Consider the following 25,332-nt stretch of genomic DNA (forward strand, 5'->3'; position numbering starts at 1 on the left):
AATTGGCCCAGCGTTGTCCGGGGTAGGCCATCATTGGAAATAAGAATTTGTTCTTAACTGACTTGCCCAGTTAACTTGTTGGGGATAGGGGGCAGTATTTTCACGGCCGGATAAAAAACGTACCCGATTTAAACTGGTTACTACTCTTACCCACAAACAAGAATATGCAGATAATTAGTAGATTTGGATAGAAAACACAGAAGTTTCTAAAACTGTTTGAATGGTGTCTGTGAGTATAACAGAACTCATATGGCAGTCAAAACCCTGAGACAAACCCTAACAGGAAGTGGAAATCTGATTTGTGGAATCACTTTCAACCCTTTGCCTATGAAACACACCGTGAGTTAGGATTCATTTAGCACTTCCTAAGGCTTCCACTAGATGTCAACAGTCTTTACAAAGTGGTTTGAGTCTTCTCCGGTAAAAACTGACCGAACGAGAGGCCTGGAAATTTTGTCATAGAGGGAGGGCCATTACTACTATGATGCGCGTGCCCGTGGGTACTCTCTCGCTCCGAAACGTTTAGTAAGACAATGCAATCGTCCGCCTTGAATATTTTTGAAGTTCTGATTGAAAAAGGCCCTAAAGATTTATGTTATACAACGTTTGACATGTTTGAACGAACGTAAATACATTTTTTTTTGCACATTCGTGAGGACAAGTCCCGCGCGCTTCGTAAATTATGAGTAGCCTTCGGAACGCGCTAACAAGAAGGAGCTATTGGGACATAAATTATCAACTTTTTCGAACAAAACTACATTTGTTATGGACCTGGGATTTCTGGAAGTGCCTTCTGATGAAGATAATCAAAGGTAAGTGAATATTTACAATAGTATATTTGATTTTAGATGAGTCCAAGATGGCGCTAACCTGTATCGCCTAGCCTATTTCTCTGAGCATAGCACCTCGTTTATTGCAAAGTGTGATTTCCCAGTAAAGTTATTTTTAAATCTGGCAATGCGGTTGCATTCACGAGATGTTAATCTATAATTCTTTGAATGACAATATTATATTTGATTCACCGGAAGCATTTGAGGGAAAATATTTTCTGAACGTCATGCGCCGATGTAAAATGCTGTTTTTATATATAAATATGAACTTTATCGAACAAAATATGCATATATTGTGTAACATGATGTCCTAGGAGTGTCATCTGATGAAGATTGTCAAAGGTTAGCGCTGCATTTAGCTGTGTTTTGGGGTATTTGTGATGCATGCTAGTTGCTTTGAAAATGGCAGTGTGATTATTTTTGGCAGGGTACTCTCCTAACATAATCTGTTTTGCTTTTGCTGTAAAGCCTTTTTGAAATCGGACAACGTGGTTCGATTCAGGAGAGTTGTATCTATAAAATGGTGTAAAGTAGTCATATATTTGAGAAATTGAAGTGATAGCATTTATGAGGTATTTGTATTTCGCGCGACACGATTCCACTGGCTGTTGACTAGGGTGGGACGCAAATGTCCCACGTTGCCCAGACAGGTTAAATAAAGGTAACATATAAATAAGTGTTTTTTGACAAACCGTTTTTCACAAATCCGTCAAGGCACCAACTTTGAGAAGGGTTTAAAACAAAGGTTTCAAACCAATTCATGAATGTAATTGAATCTAGGAATGTTTCGCCTTTTATGTAATGGCATGAAAAAATTGGCTGAATATTATACAATGACTTATCAACAGCTGTAATAATTTCACCCCCACAGGAAATCTACACTGGTAATTCTAGAATATACTATATAGTCTAGAAACCTGGTTAAACTATCATTATGACATCATGGATGAATTCTAGAATATACTATAAAGCCTAGAAACCGGGTTAAACTATCATTATGACATCATGGATGAATTCTAGAATATACTATTTAGCCTAGAAACCTGGTTAAACTATCATTATGACATCATGGACAGCCAGTCTTTGTATTCATAGTGTAGTGAATTCAGGGGATAGCCTGAAGGTTGCTACAATAGCTTTCTCTTTCAATTTGAGAGTGATTACATTTCTCCTTCCCCCATCCCTCAGCTGTTTACCAAACCAAGTCTCTAGGCAGCCATTTTGTTGCTGTTTAAAAAAACTCACACAGCAATCACTCAACCAATCTGCGGTTCAAACACTGTTTTGGTAATAAGATGATGGGTTTGGAGAAATGTAACTACTTTCAAATGCATAGACAGACCTATGGATGCAATGACTGACCATCCATGATATCAACATTACAGTTTTAACCATGTTGAGGCTGTACAGTGTTGATTTACATTGTTTCTAGATGTTGGAGTAAAAAAAAGCTTATTTGGGGATCTGATGGGGTAAACTAAGCTCATGAGGCATGTGTTATATTCTTCAAGAATCAATGGCTATATATAAATAATTTAAAAGTCCAAATATGGATGTAGAGATTGTATATTTCCCCTTTAACACCAAACATCAGTTCAACAACTGCAGAGTTTGTGCCTCTGTTAAGACAGTACTTACTAGTGTTAATCGGGGAACGGTTTCTCAAAACCATCTTATGGCTAAGTTCACCGTTAGAACCATTGGATGCCTTAAGTTGCGTTTGGAAAACCGGGCCCAGAAATTCAGTTTCTTCCTCCTCCTTTATCGACATAACAGTCATCTCCTCCTCATCTTTCACTCCATAAACTGCATCCTCCTCCTCTTTCACTCTGAACGAGTCTTTTTCTTCTTTCACAGTAACGGCCTCACCCTCTACTTCTTGTTTTACTGTGACATCCTCCTCCTCTTTCACTCTGAACGCGTCTTTTTCTTCTTTCACAGTAACGGCCTCACCCTCTACATATTGTTTCACTGTGATGTCCTCATCTTCTTTAGTAGGAGAGTAGCTCAGTGACCGCATGGTCGGAGAAGTTAGCTAGGCTAATGCTAACTTAACCAGCCTGCTAGTGTGGTGGAAAATTGTCTTAAGAATAACACTTCTTACAAGAACTTGTAAATTTAATACAGACTTTAATACAGAGCAGTAAAGCCGAGCCGGTCCGCGGAACAACGACTCCCTTCCTTAGGCCCCGGCTCTGCTTTTATGCACATACAATACATAGGTCCACCCTTTATGTAAATGAAGTAAAACCATGCGTTCTGCCACCATTTTCTTTCAACCCAATGGATAACGCCCTCATCTGCTTTTAGCTCTAACATTTTGGTGGCTAGATTCTCCTCATATGGATATGAAAATAAGGCATGCTTTGCATGCTTACGCTTGGCATATATTTAGTCATGGCCATACATTCAGCTTGCCTGGCCGTTGCGTGGTTCCTACTTGGGGATGTATGGCCACCTGTTATCTCCACTCAGGGTCAGCTGCCAGTCTCCTCTTTCGCTAGCTAATGTATTTATATTTCTTTCCCTCAGCAGTCTCCCACATAAATCCCTCCTCTGGGACTAATTAGTCCCACATCAAACCTGATTAAACTAGAGACAATAAGGATGGAAGCAAAATAATAGATACATAGAATAGTAAGTGTGTTGAACGAAATGTGAACAGATAAAACAATCATATACTGGACCAAACATCTCCAATCCAATAACATGGGTAGGAGTAAAAGATCCAGTCAGGCTTAAAATAGTAAATGAGGATACACATAACAAATTAGTATACTATGAAGAAGCATGAGCATGTAGTACATAGCCTTGCCTGAGGTTATCTCAGTTATGTAGAGTATAGAATATAACAAGAATTTAAAAGAATAATAAACATAATAGACCTAATTAAAGTTAATATTCTTACTATGAATCTGAACAAGGCCTGAGTGAGCAAAAATAAAAGTTACAGACAACATTCCAAATTGAGACACTAACACGAGTCTTCCTCGCGGACCCCTTTCTAACAGAAATTAAGCATACATCACTCATTACTGCTAGAAGATTAAGGGCATGGTCCGTAGACACTTGTAACCGGAATACCTTCTGTTACCTAGCGTGTAATAAATGATCCTCATTTTAGGAAGGCAAAACTGGCTTAAATTTTAAAGAAAATGCATACATTTATATATGTATGAAAACCATAAAACAAACATAAAATACGACATACACTTAAGGTTTGTTCAAAGTCATACCAGAATTTACGTCATAGGGGCACATTCCTTATTTCCACATATAGGGCAATCCTCTCTTTGACACATTGCACAGAATAAGGGTTCAGGATGATGGTAATGTCCATCATTGTCCTCTTGGGAGCACCACTTGCAACGCCTGGGTTGCAGACATTTTTTGTGTACATGGACAAGCACTATCTCATCCGAATCGGGGTCTTTGGCATACACAGGAAACCCACCAGGACGCCAATCATGGCACTCATAACCTCCCCCAAGAATTACCCCATGACGACAGTTAGGATTACCAAAAGGGCAATCAAGGGGTCCTCCAACAGCATTGCAAGGTTTTCCATACTTGTCCGTATAATGTCCAGGGTTACCAGGGACAGGATTGATTATGAGAGGTGGATCCAGTATATGTTCCTTAAACTTCTTTCTTGACCCCCTCTTATGTCTAGGGTCTGCTCCATGTACTGCCATCTGTTTTTAACAGTGGTTTTGACCACAAGTGATTTAACCAAAGGCACCACACAGCAAAATACAATGCCCAATGCTACTAGACCTCCACCCATCATAATGGCCAGCCTAGTAAACATAGCACCCCATTTTCCCAAAGCCAGGTCCAACCAATCCCAGGCATGAGAATCAAACCCCGCATTCGCCTTTACTTCTGCTCTTAACCCTTTAAGTTTATTCATAGCTAGGGAAAATGTTCCATTAGGTGCAGTGTTGTTGGGAATAAAAGTACAACAAGCATCTCCATACATTACACAAACTCCCCCCTTTTCTGCCAATAGCCAGTTGAGAGCTTCCCTATTCTGCCATGTCATCTGGCTTGTGGCCTTTACCTGTTCTCCTAAGGCTGTCAAGGCAGAGTCAGTATAATTAATACATCTTTGTTGGTTATAGTATATATAATTAATCCACTCTAAATTCTTATTGGGTGTTACCCACAAAAATATAGATTCAAATCCAGATTTAATCTCATCTCTGGCCTTAAACTCGTTGGGCACACCTCTGGGTTGTCCAATTGAATCAAGGTACACTCTAGGATCTGATTCATACTCCCTCCTAGTTCTTGTTTTAACATGCTCCTCCTGTGGTGTTTTGATGATGGTAACCTGTTGGACTGCTCTGACTAAAGCACATAATCCAGTCCATTCTTCAGGAAGAACATTCAGAAGTTTGTTTTTCCCACACATCCAAAAGCTATCAGCAATACCTCTATCTTGGGTTTTTAACATAGTAAGAGACGGTGCAACCTGAGTGATGTGGCCACACGAACCCCTCCTATTGGTAGTTAATCCTTTCTCATCAAATTTGCGAATCCCCGCAATCTCTAACACCCAGATAGTGTCACATTTAACAGTTGTGTTTCCTACGTTAATCCCACCAATACCATAGTTATAGAAACATTCATATTTTCCCTTAACCACAGTACTTTTTTCTATCTGAGGTCTAGTTAAATCAGTTTTAATGTTGTATGCAGCACATTCCTTATTAGCCAGTACAGTCTCATTTAACATAGTTTTACCCCTAGTACTACCCAAGGCCATTCTGCATTCAATGTCACAAAGGAATATGGTACTTTCCCGGTTTACAATTTGCATTTTTCCAATTAGCACAACTGTCAAATGATGCATGTTCAGGTACTATTAACACTTCAGACAAGGGTGATTTGCTGCACAAGATACAATCGTCCATTCTATGTCTGTCCGCCGTATACCTAGCCCATTTATACCAATCATTCTTTACCGCTTCTTCCAATGTTTTGTCCTTGAGCGGTTCTGGTTCTAACATACTTGCTGTTTCATCCGCGTCGTCCTCTTGAGGTGGACTGTTGGGTTTTGTCAACAAGTTCCAAATGTCAGTAAAGAACCCTGCTGTTTCTGATGCTTTTGGTTTTGTTGTAGGTATAGTGGATTTTTCACCCAGAGTAGTAGTTGGTACTCTGGTGGTGACCACTGTGGTGTGTACAGCAGCTGCCACAGTCGTCGTGGTTCTAGTCGTTGTAAGCACCTCTAGATTGGGTGCCGGTGTGAATTCGATTTTCATGGTGGTTGAACTGCTCCCTTCAGTCAGTCCTGTACGTGCCAGTTCAACTATAAATTCTTCTCCTTCAACGGGTTCAATGTTATTTATGCTGAGCACCCATTCATTTTCTTCTTTGGTTATTGTTAAGTCACATCCTTTCGGATCCCAAATCACTTCTCCCTTCGTCTGATGATGAGTCCATCCACAGTACGCGACATCAGGTAGGGGTTTTACCCTGTATATCGTGACCGATCTTTGTTCTCCTGTTTCCGTTATGATCTGAGGTGGGACTGGAATGCTAACCTTGTTTGTCCTACCCGGTTGTTCGGCAGGTTCCTCTCTTTTTTTCCTATTCAATTGTTCATCAAGGGGACCGGTGAGTGTCGAGAAGTCAATTGTGGGAAAAGTCCCTTGCCCTTCGAACGTCTCCCTCTTTTCTCCATTGGGAAGTTTCTCCTCCTGCTGTTTGAGTAGTTTCTCCTTCGGCAGCTCCTGTTGGGCTCGTCTCTCCTTCAGTAGCTTCTGTTGGGATATTTCCTTCTTCAGTGGCTCCTGTAGGGGTATTTCCTTCTTTAGCTTGTGGATCTCCCTCCTCTGACCCACCTGGCTCCCCATCTGGGTAGTCATTAATTCCAGGGAAGAATTGTTCCCATTCTCTGGGGTGTACTTCTGGGTCCCATTGTATTGGGCCTTCGCCATAGATATCTGCCACAGCAGGCATATCACCAGGAGTGTCAGGCATATCGTTCCCCCCCTCCCCTTGGAGTCTCTGGTCCCACAGGTTTGAATATTGTTGGTTGGCAGGTTTCTTCTCCCGCCCTGTTTCTTCGTTTACTTCTTCTGAGAGCAGTTGGTGGTGTATCAGTTGTTTCTTGGCTTCCACTTGGCCTGTTAGCTTCCTGGCTTCCTTTTGGAGCCACAATTTCTTCCGCTGCTTCTTCTCCTGTCGCGCCCCCGTTTGGTGTATCAGCATCCTCTTTTCTATCCGGTTGTTTCTTCCTTTCTGTTGGGACTCTGGTGCAGTGGTTGAGATGATACCACGTCTTGCTTCCTTTCACCTGGACGGCTGTTGATGTTGCTTCGGCCACCTCGTAGGGTCCTTCTCTCCTTGGTTGATCCCACTTTCTCCGGAACACCGAATGTAGACCAGGTCCCCTGGTATTACCTGGCGTGGCCCCTCTGGTCTCTACTCCGGTTCCTTCTTTTTCTCCTGTGAATATATAACTTCATGTATCTTGGTTAGGTGCTTTACATATGATTTTAGTTCTGTTTCTAGTATGTCTAAAGAGGGACCTTTGTACAGTCCCCCTAGTGATGGCACAGGCATGGGTCGACCCGTAAGCATTTCATGCGGTGACAAGTGCGTGTTTCTGTTAGTTTCCATGCGACTGCTCATTAGTGCAAGCAGCAAAGCATCTACCCAGTTAACCTCTTACATCTAGACGTTCCGCTAGCGGAACACCTGCTCCAATATCCAATGATAAGCGTGGCGCGAATTACAAATTCCTCAAAAATACAAAAACTTCAATTTTTCAAACATATGACTATTTCACAGCATTTTAAAGACAAGACTCTCCTTTATCTAACCACACTGTCCGATTTCAAAAAGGCTTTACAGCGAAAGCAAAACATTAGATTATGTCAGCAGAGTACCCAGCCAGAAATAATCAGACACCCATTTTTCAAGCTAGCATATAATGTCACAAAAAACAAAACCACAGCTAAATGCAGCACTAACCTTTGATGATCTTCATCAGATGACACACCTAGGACATTATGTTATACAATACATGCATGTTTTGTTCAATCAAGTTCATATTTATATCAAAAAACAGCTTTTTACATTAGCATGTGATGTTCAGAACTAGCATACCCCCCGCAAACTTCCGGGGAATTTGCTAACAATTTACTAAATTACTCACGATAAACGTTCACAAAAAGCATAACAATTATTTTAAGAATTATAGATACAGAACTCTATGCACTCGATATGTCCGATTTTAAAATAGCTTTTTGGTGAAAGCACATTTTGCAATATTCTAAGTACATAGCCCAGCCATCACGGGCTAGCTATTTAGACACCCGGCAAGTTTAGCCTTCACCAAAATCAGATTTACTATTATAAAAGTTTGATTACCTTTTGTTGTCTTCGTCAGAATGCACTCCCAGGACTGCTACTTCAATAACAAATGTTGGTTTGGTCCAAAATAATCCATCGTTATATCCGAATAGCGGCGTTTTGTTCGTGCGTCCCAGACACTATCCGAAATGGTAAATCAGGGTCGCGCGCATGGCGCAATTCGTGACAAAAAAATTCTAAATATTCCATTACCGTACTTCGAAGCATGTCAACCGCTGTTTAAAATCAATTTTTATGCAATTTATCTCGTAAAAAAAGCGATAATATTCCGACCGGGAATCTCCTTTTCGGCAAACAGAGGAAAAATCACAAAGACGGGGGCGGCCAGGGCACGTGCCTAAGCCCACAGTCCCTTGATCGGCCACTTGAGAAAGGCGATAATGTGTTTCAGCCTGGGGCTGGGATGACGACATTCAGGTTTTTCCCGGGCTCTGAGCGCCCATGGAAGTGTCACGTTAGAGCAAAGATCCTTTGTAAAAGATAGAGATGGCAAAGAAGTTCAAGAAATGGTCAGACAGGCCACTTCCTGTAAAGGAATTTTAGGTTTTGACCTGCCATTTGAGTTCTGTTATACTCATAGACATCATTCAAACAGTTTTAGAAACTTTGGAGTGTTTTCTATCCAAAGCCAATAATTATATGCATATTCTAGTTACTGGGCAGGAGTAGTAACCAGATTAAATCGGGTACGTTTTTTATCCAGCCGTGAAAATACTGCCCCCTAGCCATAACAGGTTAAGCCCTGTGGATAGGCAAATCTTTAATGCAAGGCTGCCAATCCCTGATAACAGGGTGGGTAGCCTTGGGCTACTGGATCTAATTTAGTACTGTAGCACGCAATAGGCTGTTTCTTCCTACCACTACATGTTTCCTGCATGAGAATAGCAGCCGCATAGTTGTCACACCTATTTGCTATGTATAACAAAAATGGTTTAGTGTAGTCGGGGGCCGCTAGGGCCGGTGCTGTCTGCATCTCTTTTTTAACCTGTTAGGGCTAGGGGGCAGTATTTGCACGGCTGGATAAAAAAATGTACCCGATTTAATCTGGTTACTAATCCTACCCAGTAACTAGAATATGCATATACTTATTATATATGGATAGAAAACACTCTAAAGTTTCTAAAACTGTTTGAATGGTGTCTGTGAGTATAACAGAACTCATTTGGCAGGCAAAACCCTGAGACATTTTCTGACAGGAAGTGGATACCTGATGTGTTGTATTACCTTTAAACCTATCCCATTGAAAAACACAGGGGCTGAGGAATATTTTGGCACTTCCTATTGCTTCCACTAGATGTCACCAGCCTTTACAAAGTGTTTTGAGTCTTCTGGAGGGAGATCTGACCGAACAAGAGCCATGGAACGATGATGGCCCATTAGACACCTGGCGCGCGAGTTCATGTTGGGTACCCTCGTTCCAATACGTTATAAAAGAGTATGCATTCGTCCACCTTGAATATTATTCATGTTCTGGTTAAAAAAGGCCCTAATGATTTATGCTATACAACGTTTGACATGTTTGAACGAACGTAAATATATTTTTTCCCCTCGTTCATGACGAGAAGTCCGGCTGGCTTAGATCATGTGCTAACAAGACGGAGATTTTTGGACATAAATTATGAGCTTTTTTGAACAAAACTACATTCGTTATGGACCTGTGATACCTGGAAGTGACATCTGATGAAGAGAATCAAAGGTAATGGATTATTTACATAGTATTTTCGATTTTAGATCTCCCCAACATGACGTCTAGTCTGTATCGCAACGCGTATTTTTCTGGGCGCAGTGCTCAGATTATTGCAAAGTGTGATTTCCCAGTAAGGTTATTTTTAAATCTGGCAAGTTGATTGCGTTCAAGAGATGTAAATCTATAATTCTTTAAATGACAATATAATATTTTACCAATGTTTTCTAATTTTAATTATTTAATTTGTGGTGTTGACTTGACTGCCGGTTATTGGAGGGAAACGATTTCCTCAACATCAATGCCATAGTAAAACGCTGTTTTTGGATATAAATATGAACTTGATAGAACTAAAAATGCATGCATTGTCTAACATAATGTCCTAGGAGTGTCATCTGATGGAGATTGTAAAAGGTTAGTGCATCATTTTAGCTGGTTTTATGGTTTTGGTGACCCTGTCTTTGAATTGACAAAACATTACACACAACTCTTGTAAATGTACTGTCCTAACATACTCTAAATTTATGCTTTCGCCGTAAAACCTTTTTGAAATCGTAAAACGTGGTTAGATTAAGGAGATGTTTATCTTTCAAAGGGTGTAAAATAGTTGTATGTTTGAAAAATTTGAATTTTGACATTTATTTGGATTCAAATTTGCCGCTCTTGAAATGCACCTGCTGTTGATGGAGTGCACCACGGGGGGGACGCTAGCGTCCCACCTAGCCCATAGAGGTTAAGTGTTTCAAACGCAACTACAGCATCCGCGTTCCACTCCAGCGGTGCTCTTAGATTAAGCTGTCCTGCTTCCTTCATTATTTCTCTCAGAGGAGCTGTCTTGACTACATACTCCTTTGTCCAGTCAGGTTAAGTCCTGTCATTCCTAAAAAGGTCATCATTTGCGCTACCGTTTGTGGTAATGGTGCTTTTCTAATTCCCTCTAGCTGTCCTGGAGCTATGGCTTTGGTTCCATGGGCTATTGTTCTGCCTAAGTACTCAACCTGGGGTTGACAGTACTGTAATTTTGTTTTAGAGACCTTGTGTCCTCCGTCTGCTAACCGCTGCAGTACTTTTAGTGAGTCTGAGTGGCACTGTTCTACTGTGGAGGCACAGATTAACAGGTCATCTACATATTGGATCAGAGTGCCGTCAAGCATTAATTCTTCTAGATCTGCTCTCAATATTTGATTGAACAAGTGCGGGCTATTTTTAAATCCTTGGGGGAGACGAGAGTAAGACAGACTTTTTCCTCTGTACCTAAATGCAAACAAGTACCTACATTCCTCCGCCAGGGGGACACTAAAAAATGCTCCACATAGATCAATCACGGTGAAGTATTTGGCATCTGGGGGAACGTTAGTCAACAGCGTGTGAGGATTGGGAACTTCCGCTGGACAATCTTGTGCTATATCATTAATAGCCCTTAAGTCATGTACCAATCTCCATTTTTTACCATCGGCTTTAAGCACAGGTAGCAAAGGTGTATTGCAAACACTTGGCATCTCAATCAATACTCCTGTCTTGATCAATCCTTCAATTGTTGAATTTATTCCTTCTTCAGCTTCAGGCTTCATAGGATACTGGGCTTTCCAGGGGAGTTTGGCGTCTGGTTTTACTTTTATGTTGATCGGACTTGCTGATTTGACAAGCCCCACGTCGGTGTCATGTTGTGACCATACTTCTGATGGTATGGTTTTTTCCCATTTCTTCTCTAAGCTCACTAAGTAGCCCTATCCCTTCACCTAACACTACTTGTTGGCCTGCACTGACCTCTATCTCCCTAGGATCGCCAATCATCATTGTAGTGGTTACTATCTTGATAAATGCTTTATCTTCGGAATGGAAGATCAATGGATTGTCTGTTTTGTCCCATATTGTCTTTTTAGCTTTCCTCATCATGGGTCCTAGATCTTTTGATGTGAAACATTGATTCACCAGCAATGTGATGTGAGGGATAGAGTCAGAAACATTGAACCATTTTTTGTACAAATTCAGATCCATCTTCGTCCATCACATCCATGGCTGCTCCCTGTTCTCCAATGATTATATATTGGGACATAATTGGTGCTTTCCTACCATTTGCCCCCATAACCCAGAGCTGTTCTAATAATGGGTCCTAATGAGGGTCAAATTGCATTGTGCAGTGATATTCAGATTTTGCTCTAACGGCTTTAGGTATTTGGGCCTGAATAAATTTACCCCATCTCCTCGCTGTTCTGTCTACATCTGTCTCAATTCCTCCTAACCAATATACGTTGGCCATGACTCCTGTGCTTACCACTGGTGATTGTAGTCCTATTTTTTCTATTATCACCCCGTCGGGGGAACATTTAATTTGTATACCCATTTTGCATAGGGCATCTCTTCCTAAAAGATTAACCGGTGTTTGATCTGATACCAGTATTGGGATTGTGGCTGACTTACCATTGGCAGTAAGATGAACTGGAGCGGTCATTGGAATTAGCTGCGTATTTCCCGAGAATCCTATTGTTTTGGCATATTTACCAGACATGGGGAGATGAGAGGCATAATTTGAACTCACACATGTGTAAGTGGCTCCAGTATCTATCATCATGGGTATGTCTTTATTCTCTATTTGAACCTGCAACACAGGTTCTTGGTCAGCTCTTGTGGTTAGAATTGGGAACTGACCCTCCCCTTTAGGATTCTCTGGGCACCCCTAGTACGTCTGATTGGGTCCTGACCATGGGTTCACAGGGCCCGGGGGTGGGTTTTGGCTGCCCTGCCATCCCCCAGTAGGGCCCCAGCCATTCTGGTTTCCACCAGCAGGTGGCCGCCAGCCACCGGAGCTGTTGTTTGTTGGTGGACGCCTATTGTAGGTGTTATCCCCAGTCCGATCCTGCCACGGGTTTGCGGGACATTCACGTCTGGTGTGTCCTGGTTGGTAGCAACCCCAACACACACCAGGCGGCCCCCGCGGGGTCCTGGGCCCTCTCCCTTGATCCACCTGTATGTTTTTCTGTTGTCTATTCCCACCATTCCAATTCGGGGGCTGTGCATACACATTTGCTACTGGCAATGGGGCAGGCACTTGGGTCCGGCCGGGGGTTAACGGTTGCGGCCCTCCTGGGGAAACAGCAGCCATTGTTCCTATCTCGGGCACAGGAGTGGTTACCGAGGCCTGGATTTTCTTCTTTCCCTTGGTCAGTTCTTCCAGCTGCAACTGGGCCAACCTTCTCTGGATTTCCTTTCCTTGTTCAGCTTGTTTCTGCTCTTCCTTTCTATGTTTCTCCACAGCGTGAATTACATAGTCACAGAAATTCTTTGTAAGGTTTTGAAGTAAGTCCCACTACGTCCTCCAGTTGGTTCCTTACTGGCTGGGGCATGGCTTCCACCACTGAGGTCTGGAACATTGTTGTCATCAGTTCATTTTCCTCCGGGTCCTGCTCTGTTTCCATTCTCCATCTTTTCAATTGTCCATGCAGGTATGCAGCCGGGTTTTCTGTAGCTCCAATGGCCTCTCCCCTTAGTGCCTTGGGGTCCACTTTTGTTGGGTATGCTGCCCTTAGGGCCCTCCAGACGGCAGGCCTATACCTGTCAAACATCAGTCCATCCCTTGACACTTCCCACTCTGTGCCGTTGATTCCTCCCTCCTGCATGATTTCTCCCATTCTCTGCACGCTCGTTACCCATGCCAACAATGCCCTTATGTCGCCTACCGCCAGCAATTTCCACATTGTAAATTCTTCAAAGGTCCTGATCCACTTTCCAGCTCCCTAATGGAGGTCCGGCAACCGGGCAACCAACCCTTCCAGGTCCTGCGTAGCCCATGGTATGTAGTGTCCTTGATTTCCTTTAATCAGGATTGGACATTGTTTATTCGGAACTAGACTAGTGTCCTGCTTTCTTCTTTGCCCCTTCTCTGAGTACTCTGCGATCTGTTTCTGTGGGCTCATATCTCAGGCTCTCCTGTAGGTTGCGAGCTATCGCCTCATCTTGTCTTTCTTGCTCTTGTACATATTCTTCCTGTGCTCGTTCATACTCCTCTTGTATCTGTTGTGTTAATAGTTTACTTCTTCTTTCTAGTTGATTTATACCAAGTCTACCACTTTCTTCCTCTTCTTCAGATTCTTCACCAAGACTGTCCCCTATTTGGGATTCCTCTGGTGTTTAAAAGGGCTTCCTTGGTTGCTCTTTCTTCTGGTCCTTTTCTTTTCTTCCTTCTTTTGTGTGTTGTTTCAATGTTTCCTTTTTCCCTATTTCTGTTTCCATTGCTTTTAGGGCTTTCATCAATCCACCATAGCAATTGAAACCTTCTTCTTCAATTCTTGTGTGTCTCTTTGTTTTTGTTGGGCCTCTTCGTGTTGAGTGAGAGGGTGCGCATACTGCTCCAGGTGTGCAGGCCCCCTCTTCCTCCGTTACTTCTACCGTTCCTCTTATTTCCATGTTTCCAGTTATCATGGGAAACTGTCCATGGGAGTAAGGTGGGGGTTTGTTCTCCCAATCCCCCTTTTCCTCATTTTCCTTGTAATTTTTCTTCAGCATTTCTCTTGCCGTTTTCATGCTTCGTAATAGGCCCATTCCTTCTTCTTTAAACATTTTTAATATTTCATTTTCTCTTTCCCGTTTGTCCTTTCTTTTCTGTCTTTTGTCGTTTGGTTTATAGTTCTTTATTAAAATCTCCATTTCCTCACACACAGAGACATCCAATGTCCCCACTGCAGGCCACTTAGTGTTCAATTTTCTGGTGCGTTTTTCCCATTTTTCAGACGTTTTCTTTATTTCATCTTTACTTAAGGGGTGTCTGGCCCCCAAGGTTTCTACTGGCGTCCTATTCATTTTGAGGGTTATCTATACCTCAGCTTTACTTTATTCAATCCTTTTTTTCCCCCTTCTAATGTCTATTCTTTTCTTTTTATATTTATTGCTTCTTATTGCTTCGTTCCTATTTTATTCTGTCTATCTTAGTCCTGGTTCCTATTTTTCAGGGTTTTTCCAGCTCCTCTCTGTCTCTCCTAGTTATCGTAATCTGATCCTTTTTCCCTAGGCTGCGGCCCCCTAGGGAACCAGCAGCTCTATGGTATTTTATTCTTTACTAGTGTTTCTACTGCGCTATGCTATAACTTTATATCGCGGTTGGGTGTTTTATCTTAGCTAGAATAAAATAACTTGGCTTTATTTAACTACTCTCTGTAGTTTATATTTTATTCGTATGTTTTTCCTTTCCTGCCTACACACTATGTGTATGCGTTTACTGCTTTTTATTGTATCCTATGTATTTCCCAGTTTTATCAGTTCAACATACTTTATTATATCAATGTTCTATTTTTACATATAGCTTTCCTTATCCGTTATCTATTGGTTTTGTCGCCTTTTCCCCAACGAGAGTTTAACCCCACTCTCCCTCCTATATCATATATCAAGCGGCTGTCACAGCGCCTCACAGTTCCTCCTATGTCCCAAAATAGCGCACACACACACACACACTATTTCTTCTTCTTGCTCCACACTTCTGGCTCGCTTGGATATACCTCCTCAGCCTAGAGAAACTTTCACTCATCAGCCTGAAACTGAGGGTTTGTACATTAAGTGTTTAACAAGTTGGCCCATAACTTCACCTAGCAACAACATAGACCTGCTGTAGGACCCATAACTTCACCTAACAACAACATAGACCTACTGTAGGACCCATAACTTCACCTAGCAATATCATAGACCTACTGTAGGACCCATAACTTCACCTAACAACAACATAGACCTACTGTAGGACCCATAACTTCACCTAGCAATATCATAGACCTACTGTAGGACCCATAACTTCACCTAACAACAACATAGACCTACTGTAGGACCCATAACTTCACCTAACAATATCATAGACCTACTGTAGGACCCATAACTTCACCTAGCAATATCATAGACCTACTGTAGGACCCATAACTTCACCTAACAACAACATAGACCTACTGTAGGACCCATAACTTCACCTAACAACAACAACAACATAGACCTAGAACTTTAAATCATTTAATATTTCAGGTGAAACATGGACACTAAAATGTCTTTGTCGTGACATTTCATAACCTGATCACCAGATAATTTTGTGAATAATCCCACTAGGCTACTCAGTAATGTGTTGTCATTCTAAATGTCCTGAATAAAGGAAAATAGCTCTGTGTGTTGTACAATAGCCTATCCATCAAGGAACAGTTCTCTACACATTATGAGCTAAGTATCTCTGTGTGCAAACAGACTAACGAGACCCTACTGTAAATCAACCAGACAATAACACATTATAAACATCAATTTGTTAGGGATGTTGGATCCAACATGGAGCACGGCATAACTGTCTTTACCAGAGTAATGAATGAAGAAGCACTTTGGTAAATTTTTTTATTTCACCTTTATTTAACCAGGTAGGCTAGTTGAGAACAAGTTCTCATTTACAACTGCGACCTGGCCAAGATAAAGCAAGGCAGTGCGACAAAAAAACAACAACACATGGGATAAACAATAGTCAATAACAATAGAAAAATCTATATACAGTGTGTTTTCAAATGGAGTAAGGAGGTAAGGCAATAAATAGGCCATAGTAGTGAAGTAATTACAATTTTGCAAATTAACACTGGAGTGATAGATGTGCAGATGATGTGCAAGTAGAAATACTGGTGTGCAAAAGAGCAAAAATATAAATAAAAACAATATGGGGATATGGTAGGTAGTTGGATGGGCTATTTACAGATGGGCTATGTACAGCTGCAGTGATCGGTAAGCTGCTCAGATAGCTGATGTTTAAAGTTAGTGAGGGAAATATAAGTCTCCAGCTTCAGCAATTTTTGCAATTCGTTCCAGTCACTGGCAGCAGAGAACTGGAAGGAAAGGCGGCCAAAGGAGGTGTTGGCTTTGGGGATGACCAGTGAGATATACCTGCTGGAGCGCGTGCTATGGGTGGGTGTTGCTATGGTGACCAGTGAGCTGAGATAAGGTGGAGCTTTTACTAGCAAAGACATATAGATGACCTGGAGCAAATGGGTCTCGCGACGAATATGTAGCGAGGGTCAGCCGACGAGAGCATACAGGTCGCAGTGGTGGGTGGTATATGGGGCTTTGGTGACAAAACGGATGGCACTGTGATAGACTGCATCCAGTTTGCTGAGTAGTGTTGGAAGCTATTTTGTAAATGACATCGCCGAAGTCGAGGATCAGTAGGATAGTCAGTTTTAGGAGGGTATGTTTGGCGGCGTGAGTGAAGGAGGCTTTGTTGCTCTGAGGAGATGGGAGAACCTTCCAGAAGGACAACCATCTCTGCAGCACTCCACCAATCAGACCTTTATGGTAGTGGCCAGACAGAAGCCACTCCTCAGTAAAAGGCACATGATAGCCTGCTTGGAGTTTGACAAAAGGCACCTTAAGACTCTAAGACTATGAGAAACAAGATTCTCTGTCTTGATGAAACAAAGATTGAACTCTTTGGCCTGACTGCCAAGAGTCATGTCTGGAGGAAACCTGGCACCATCCCTACGGTGAAGCATGGTGGTGGCAGTATCATGATGTGGGGATGTTTTTCAGCAGCAGGGACTGGGAGACTAGTCAGATCGAGGGAAATATTAACAGAGCAAAGTGCAGAGAGATCCTTGATGAAAGACCTGCTCCAGAGTGCTCAGGACCTCAGACTGGGGTGAAGGTTCACCGTCCAACAGGACAACGACCTTAAGCACACAGCCAAGACAACGCAGGAGTGGCTTCGGGATAAGTCTCTATGTCCTTGAGTGGCCCAGCCAGAGCCCGGACTGGAACCTGATCTAACATCTCTGGAGAAACCTGAAAATAGCTGTGCAGTGATGTTCCCCATCCAACCTGACAGAGGGGTCTGAATACTTTCCGAATGCACTGTATACAGCAACACCTCCCCCATAGGCATTCCTGTCTTTTCTGTAGTTGTTATATTCCTGTATTGCTACTGCTGTATCAAAGGAATTATCTAAGTGAGTTTCAGAGATGAGCACTACAGTGCATTCCAAATTCAATAGGCAGGCTAGTAAACAAAAGTTTCCAAAGAAAAACTTTTCCAGAAAATGTCAAAACGTATAATGCCCGTCCAAGAGACTGTCGACCAATCGCATTTCACATTGTGATGCTGTGACACACAGTTCCTAAGCTAATTGTCACAAAATCTCTTTTAAAAGCCCGGGGAACACAAGTAAGCTTCATTCACCAGAAGTTATGCATGCTAGCCAACGTTAGTCAGGAGGCTCTTTAGTCTATCTAGGCTAGGTAGGGCTGGGCAATATGGACAAAATGTTCACTATTTTTTTATTCAAAAAGTTGGTGAAGCAGCAACTGTACTGGAATGAGAACAATATAGATGCTACTTCGAGAACACAAACTCTCATCTTTCACAGCAAAGAGCAGGGAGTCCAGGGGATCACTGGAGGAGCAATGGAGGAAGCATTGTGGGATTCTCTTGGTGTGAGTACAGTTGTGCAGACTGAGTGGACGATGGTGAAGAACAGTGACTCTGTACAGTTGTGCAGACTGAGTGGACGATGGTGAAGAACAGTGACTCTGTACAGTTGGTGAGACTGAGTGGACGATGGTGAAGAACAGTGACTCTGTACAGTTGTGCAGACTGAGTGGACGATGGTGAAGAACAGTGACTCTGTACAGTTGGTGAGACTGAGTGGACGATGGTGAAGAACAGTGACTCTGTACAGTTGTTGAGACTGAGTGGACGATGGTGAAGAACAGTGGAGTGAAAGGGGCTAAAGTTGGTAATGAACAGCAGTTTATGGTTGGAGTGGGAATCATCAGCAAGGATGTTTTTTTGGGTGACCCGTTAGAGGTCTCAAAGATGGTGAAGGATGAATTGGGTAAAGTGGAATCGGTTTGAGTGACCAGGAGCGGTATGATGCTGATTGTGTGTCAACAGCACAAAAGGAGAAGCTCTGTGACTCAACAAGATGTGGACGTACGATGTGGAAGGCTATGACTTTCAGAGTAGGGCACCGGTTAAAAGTGTCATCTCTGGTGTTGCGTTGGACATAGAGGCTGGGTGGTTTAGGGAAAACATTCCAGGTAGACGCACGTCAATAAAATGAATGATAGCAGGAAGGTTTTACTGTCGTTTGGTGAACTGATTCTCCCATCTTATGTATAACCTGGGTATGTGAGATATGCGGTGAGACCCTATGTACAGAAGCCGCTGCGGTGTTACAATTGTAAAAGTTTGGACACGTGGCAAGTGTTTGTCCAAGGAATAAATATGTCGTAGTTGAAGAGTCAGATGAAGCATGTTGTTGTAATTGTGATGGGAATCATGTTCCCAAGATCCTGGAGTGCCCTGTACGGATGAAGGATGTCACAGTAGCTAGGATCAGGCCCATCCAGCAGGTGTCCTATGTGCAGGCAGTGAAAATAGCTGAAGGAGTGAGTAGAGAGAAGGTAGTGGATGTCCCACAGTCTGCAGTGAAGCCATGCAGGAGAAGGATCCCAACACACTAATAGTGTAGAAGGTGGACTGAGTTGTGTTTATAGCGCAAGTGAGAAATTGCACTAGTCAAACTGTTTATTTTGTATTCTATAATTTTAATTAGAATGATTTGTTCTTTCAAAAAAAAAAAATGGGGGGGGGGGGGGGGTATTTTTTTCCAACCCCATACAGTAGGTGGCAGAAATACACCTGATGAGTGTAGTCTGACAATAAACCTCAGCGAAGAAGACATGGTAAGAACCAAAGTGTTGGTCAGTGTTTCCAGATGACCCTAATTAGATGTTACATTACATGTTTTCTTACTTCATGTAGCCGGCTAGCTAGCCAACATATTCAAACTTCTTATTCCTCTCTGATAAGCATGTTTGTGCAGCGGTATCTTATCTATGCCTACACCAGCACTGGCACCAGGCAGTATTAGCCAGCTACGTTTGACTCTTAATACATTTAGCAAGCTAGCTAGCGATTAGCATTAGCGGCTAACATTATTTTAGCAACACCTTGCTAAGAAAAGACAAATGTTTCGCCTTCAATGTAATGGCATGAAAATAATTGCCAGAATATTATACAATGACTTATCAACAGCTCTAATAATTTGACCCCCACAGGAAATCTTCACTGGCAGTTACAGAAAGACCCATTTACCATCTAGCCATTGATTCTTGAAGAATATAACTTATAAATGCCTCAAATGATTCAACTGTATTACCCCATCAGAAAGAAAAACATGAGCTCGTATAAGGCCACTGTTTGTAAACCAATACTATATGGCTGAGGAGTAGGGTCGATCCAAGCGTTCTGACCTCACAAAGACAGTAAAGCAAAGACTAAGCGAACTGGCTACCGTTGGATAGCTTGCTAGACACAAATGAGAAAAACCTCACTCTTACCATTTTACTTGCCCTAGCAGAGCTGGTTAGGCTGTTTTCATGTTATCCAGAGCGTTGGTGACTAACTGTGCTGCTCGCAACAATTTAATTTGAGCTTTTTTTTAACGTTTACTGACACCTGGACATATTCAACGGGTGTTGAGCGCTAGTAAATTCTTCAGTTATTCTAAGCTCCGGTACACTCAGACGAGAGTGCTCTGAAATCGGAGTAGAGAGCCAGAGCGAATTTAGGAACGCACCCGAATTAACAATGTCCACTGAGAAAGCACACGACCCCTTGGCTAAGAATGATGTGAATAATCAAGTCAATAAACGTTGGGTAGTTAGTTAGAATATAGTTAATATACTGGTAAGTTTGATGTATAAGTAGCCAACTAACGTTAGGTAGCTACAGTTGAAGTCGGAAGTTTACATACACTTTAGCCAAATACATTTAAACTCAGTTTTTCACAATTCCTGACATTTAATCCTAGTAAAAATTCCATGTCTTAGGTCAGTTAGGATCACCACTTTATTTTAAGAATGTGAAATGTCAGAATAATAGTAGAGAGAATGATTTATTTCAGCTTATATTTCTTTCATCACATTCCCAGTGGGTCAGAAGTTTACATACACTCAATTAGTATTTGGTAACATTGCCTTTAAATGGTTTAACTTGGGTCAAACGTTTCTGGTAGCCTTCCACAAGCTTCCCACAATAAGTTGGGTGAATTTTGGCCCATTCCTCCTGACAGAGCTGGTGTAACGGAGACAGTTTTGCAGGCCTCCTTGCTCACACACGCTTTTCAGTTCTGCCCACACATTTTCTATGGGATTGAGGTCAGGGCTTTGTGATGGCCACTCCAAGACTTTGACTTTGTTGTCCTTAAGCCATTTTGCCACAACTTTGGAAGTATGCTTGGGGTCATTGTCCATTTGGAAGACCCATTTGCGACCAAGCTTTAACCTCCTGACTGATGTCTTGAGATGTTGCTTCAATATATATTTGTGAAGTGCACCAGTCCCTCCTGCAGCAAAGCACCCCCACAACATGATGCTGCCACCCCCGCGCTTCACGGTTGGGATGGTGTTCTTCGGTTTGCAAGCCTCCCCCTTTTCCTCGAAACATAACAATGGTCATTATGGCCAAACAGTTCTATTTTTGTTTCATCAGACCAGATGACATCTCTCCAAAAAGTACAAGTCCCCACGTGCAGTTGCAAACCATAGTCTGACTTTTTTATGGCGGTTTTGGAGCAGTGGCTTCTTCCTTGCTGAGCGGCCTTTCAGGTTATGTTGATATTGGGGGGTCATTTTACTGTGGACATAGATACTTTTGTACCCGTTTCCTCCAGCATCTTCACAAGGTCCTTTGCTGTTGTTCTGGGATTTATTTGCACTTTTCGCACCAAAGTATATTCATCTCTTCCTGAGCGGTATGACGGCTGCGTGGTCCCATGGTGTTCATACTTGTGTACTATTGTTTGTACAGATGAACATGAACCAGACTTGTGAAGGTCCACCATTTTTTTCCTGAGGTCTTGGCTGATTTCTTTTGATTTTCCCATGATGTCAAGCAAAGAGGCACTGAGTTTGAAGGTAGGCCTTGAAATACATCCACAGGTACACCTCCAATTGACTAAAATGATGTCAATAAGCCTATCAGAAGCTTCTAAAGCCATGACATTATTTTCTGGAATTTTCCAAGCTGTTTAAAGGCACAGTCAACTTAGTGTATGTAAACTTGTGACCCACTGGAATTGTGATACAGTGAATTATAAGTGAAATAATCTGTAAACAATTGTTGGAAAAACTACTTGTGTCATGCACAAAGTAGATGTCCTAACCGACTTGTCAAAACTATAGTTTGTTAACAAACAATTTGTGGAGTGATTGAAAAACAAGTTTTGATGACTCTAACCTAAGTGTATGTAAACTTCTGACTTCAACTGTAGCTGACATACTGGTACATACTGCTGTAAAGATATGCTATGCGGTTTGTAAGGATAACGTAGCCAACATATCGTTACATTGCTCAACATTCTCTTAACATTTGTCATAATTAGTTGAAGCAGTTCATTTGTATCCACTCTCTCGTCGTACTTTGGCTGCATATTTTCCACAATTTTTTTCAAACCTGAAAATAGTTGAAGCCCCGCCCATTTCCTGAAGAATTGCATTATGGGCCCTAAAAATACAGAAAGAGTGTCCTCTGCATATATACTTCGTATTTTGGCGACTGTAGTACCACATCCAGGAACTTTTGGCATACTAACTATATCCATACTATGACAAATAAGCATAATATATAGTATGGTTAGTATGAGTATTCGAACACAGCTCAAGTCTCTGGGCAGCCATTTTGTTTCTGTTTTAAAACTAGGTTGCCCCTTTAAAAAAAGCCACACAATCAATCAACCAATCTGCAGTTCATACAATAACAAAGCTGTAATTCCACCACTGTTTTGGTTATAAGATGATTATGGGGTTGGAGAAATGTAACTACTCTCAAATTCATAGACAGACCTATGGATGCAAGGACTGACCATCCATGATATCAACATTACAGTTTTAACCATGTTGAGGCTATACAGTGTTGATTTACATTGTTTCTAAACATTGGAGTAAAAAAAGCTTATTTGGGGATCTGATGGGGTACAACAGTTGAACTAAGCTCATGAGACATGTGTTATATTCTTCAAGAATCAATGGCTATAAATAAATAATTTAAAAGTTCAAATATGGATGTAGCTATTGGATATTTCCCCTTTAACACCTCAGTTTAACAAGTGTAGAGTTTGTGCCTCTGTTTTTAAAACAATACTTACGAGTGTTAATCAGGGCCCGTTCATCGTTAGAACCATTGGACGCCTTATGATGCCCTTGGGAAACCGGGCCCAGATATCCAGTTTCTTCCTCTTCTTCCTTCTTCGATGTGACAGTCATCTCCTCCTCCTCTTTCACTCCAAAAACTGCATCCTCCTCCTCCTTCACTCTGAACGGGTCTTCCTCGTCTTTCACTGAAACGTCTTTCTCTTCTTCTTTCACTGAAACGTCTTTCTCTTCTTCTTTCACTGTAACAGCCTCACCCTCTACTTGTTTTTGTATTGTAACATCCTCTTTTTCCTCCTCCTCTTTGACGGGAGCTTCTTTCTCCGTCCAGAAGACCTCTTCTTTAGCAGGAGGAGAGTAGCTTAGTGAACTCATGGTCGGGAATGTTAGCTAACAGTTAGCTAGCTAGGCTAATGCTAACTTAACCAGCCCGCTAGCTGACTAATAACAACAACACAGTAAATATGAAATTAAATCGGATAACTAACTAGACGACAGTAGTGGGTTTTAAACACAGTGGCTAATATACACTAAAGCGTCTAAAGAGCTTTATTGGTTCGGCTATTTTGTCTAGCAAGCTACCGAGGAGGCTGAATCACTGTTGGTGCTGTTGAAAGAAGCGTTCCGTCCACTACATTATACGTCACACCAACAGCATTGCGTTAAATTCACAGACCGCCATCTGCTGACTGGAGTGGGTAACGCAGTTGAATAAAATGTTTATTTTAGTTTCAGACAAAAAGTTCAAGTGTAGGAAGCATGAGTTTTTACTCACCAGTGTAACAACACAGTGTGGTTAAAGACTTAGTAACTTAGTTGTAGTCACAATCTGGTTCCCTATAAGGACAAACAGTTATGTTTTTGCGTTGTTACATATTTCTTAACTTATTTCCGGATATCTTCTAAACTACCCACAATGCACTATGTGCTACAGAGTTTGTATGCTAGCTCGGTATCTAGCTCCAGCTTGTCAGTCACACCTCATGCTTTCATAAACTGTGTGGTTGTGATATCTAGTGGGAACGCATTAGCACGGTAGACTCTGCTGCCTTGTTGTCAAAAGGGATGTTACTTTTGATACCGGAGCTACGAGGCCTGCGTCCAAATCGCTAAGCAGTAAACTTCAAAGCAGTGTACCGATGCCTGTATCACTTTATCAGCAGCACGTCATCAATGGCGTCTGAAGCTTCATTTCGTCAAACAACCACCTGATTGGTTTGGTATTGGGCTTGTTCGACACTGCAGGCGACTGCCAACTGACTGATCTACAAATCACCTTACATCATAAATAACTACTTATTATTATAAATAAATCAGTCACCATCAGTCACCAACAATGCAGCATGGATTTCATGCTCTCGAGCATGGTGAGTGGTTTAGTAGATGACATAAAGACTACGGTGTGGGATGTCATCTATAATAATGACATAAAGGCTATGCTGCTACGGTGTGGAACGTCATCTATAATAATGACATAAAGGCTATGCTGCTACGGTGTGGGATGTCATCTATAATAATGACATAAAGGCTATGCTGCTACGGTGTGGGATGTCATCTATAATAATGACATAAAGGCTATGCTGCTACGGTGTGGTATACCATCTATAATAATGACATAAAGGCTATGCTGCTACGGTGTGGGACGTCATCTATAATAATGACATAAAGGCTATGCTGCTACGGTGTGGGATACCATCTATAATAATGACATAAAGGCTATGCTGCTACGGTGTGGGACGTCATCTATAATAATGACATAAAGGCTATGTTGCTACGGTGTGGGATGTCATCTATAATAATGACATAAAGGCTATGCTGCTACGTGCTACGGTGTGGGATGTCATATATAATCATGACATAAAGGCTATGCTGCTACGGTGTGGGATGTCATCTATAATAATGACATAAAGGCTATGCTGCTACGGTGTGGGATACCATCTATAATAATGACATAAAGGCTATGCTGCTACGGTGTGGGATGTCATCTATAATAATGACATAAAGGCTATGCTGCTACGGTGTGGGATGTCATCTATAATAATGACATAAAGGCTACGCTGCTACGGTGTGGGATGTCATCTATAATAATGACATAAAGGCTATGCTGCTACGGTGTGGGATGTCATCTATAATAATGACATAAAGGCTATGCTGCTACGGTGTGGGATACCATCTATAATAATGACATAAAGGCTACGCTGCTACGGTGTGGGATGTCATCTATAATAATGACATAAAGGCTATGCTGCTACGGTGTGGGACGTCATCTATAATAATGAC

General features: G+C 41.9%; 2 protein-coding genes across 2 annotated transcripts in view; both read right to left on the reverse strand.

Annotated features, from left to right (window-relative positions):
• Positions 1-25,332, reverse strand: part of LOC123723896 (uncharacterized) — a 155,206-nt gene that overhangs the window by 12,645 nt on the left and 117,229 nt on the right. The window lies entirely within an intron of this gene.
• On the reverse strand, positions 2,941-23,671 carry LOC145863673 (uncharacterized). Its single transcript, XM_082968347.1, has 2 exons — positions 23,049-23,671; positions 2,941-7,289 (listed from the first exon to the last, which is right to left on the reverse strand). Exons 1-2 carry the CDS (start codon positions 23,425-23,427, stop codon positions 6,814-6,816), a joined length of 855 nt encoding a protein of 284 aa, XP_082824473.1. The 5' UTR covers positions 23,428-23,671; the 3' UTR covers positions 2,941-6,813.

Source organism: Salmo salar, chromosome 02 (genome assembly GCF_965601325.2).
Source record: "Salmo salar chromosome 02, fSalSal1, whole genome shotgun sequence".
NCBI classification, from domain to species: domain Eukaryota; kingdom Metazoa; phylum Chordata; class Actinopteri; order Salmoniformes; family Salmonidae; genus Salmo; species Salmo salar.

Excerpts from the sequence above, each read along its gene's own strand:
- LOC145863673 (XM_082968347.1), bottom strand. The coding sequence starts at position 23,427 with ATGAGTTCACTAAGCTACTCTCCTCCTGCTAAAGAAGAGGTCTTCTGG. Across the intron at positions 7,290-23,048 it reads ACGGGCCCTGATTAACACTC|GAGAAAAAGAAGGAACCGGA; the intron begins GTAAGTATTGTT and ends ATATATTCACAG.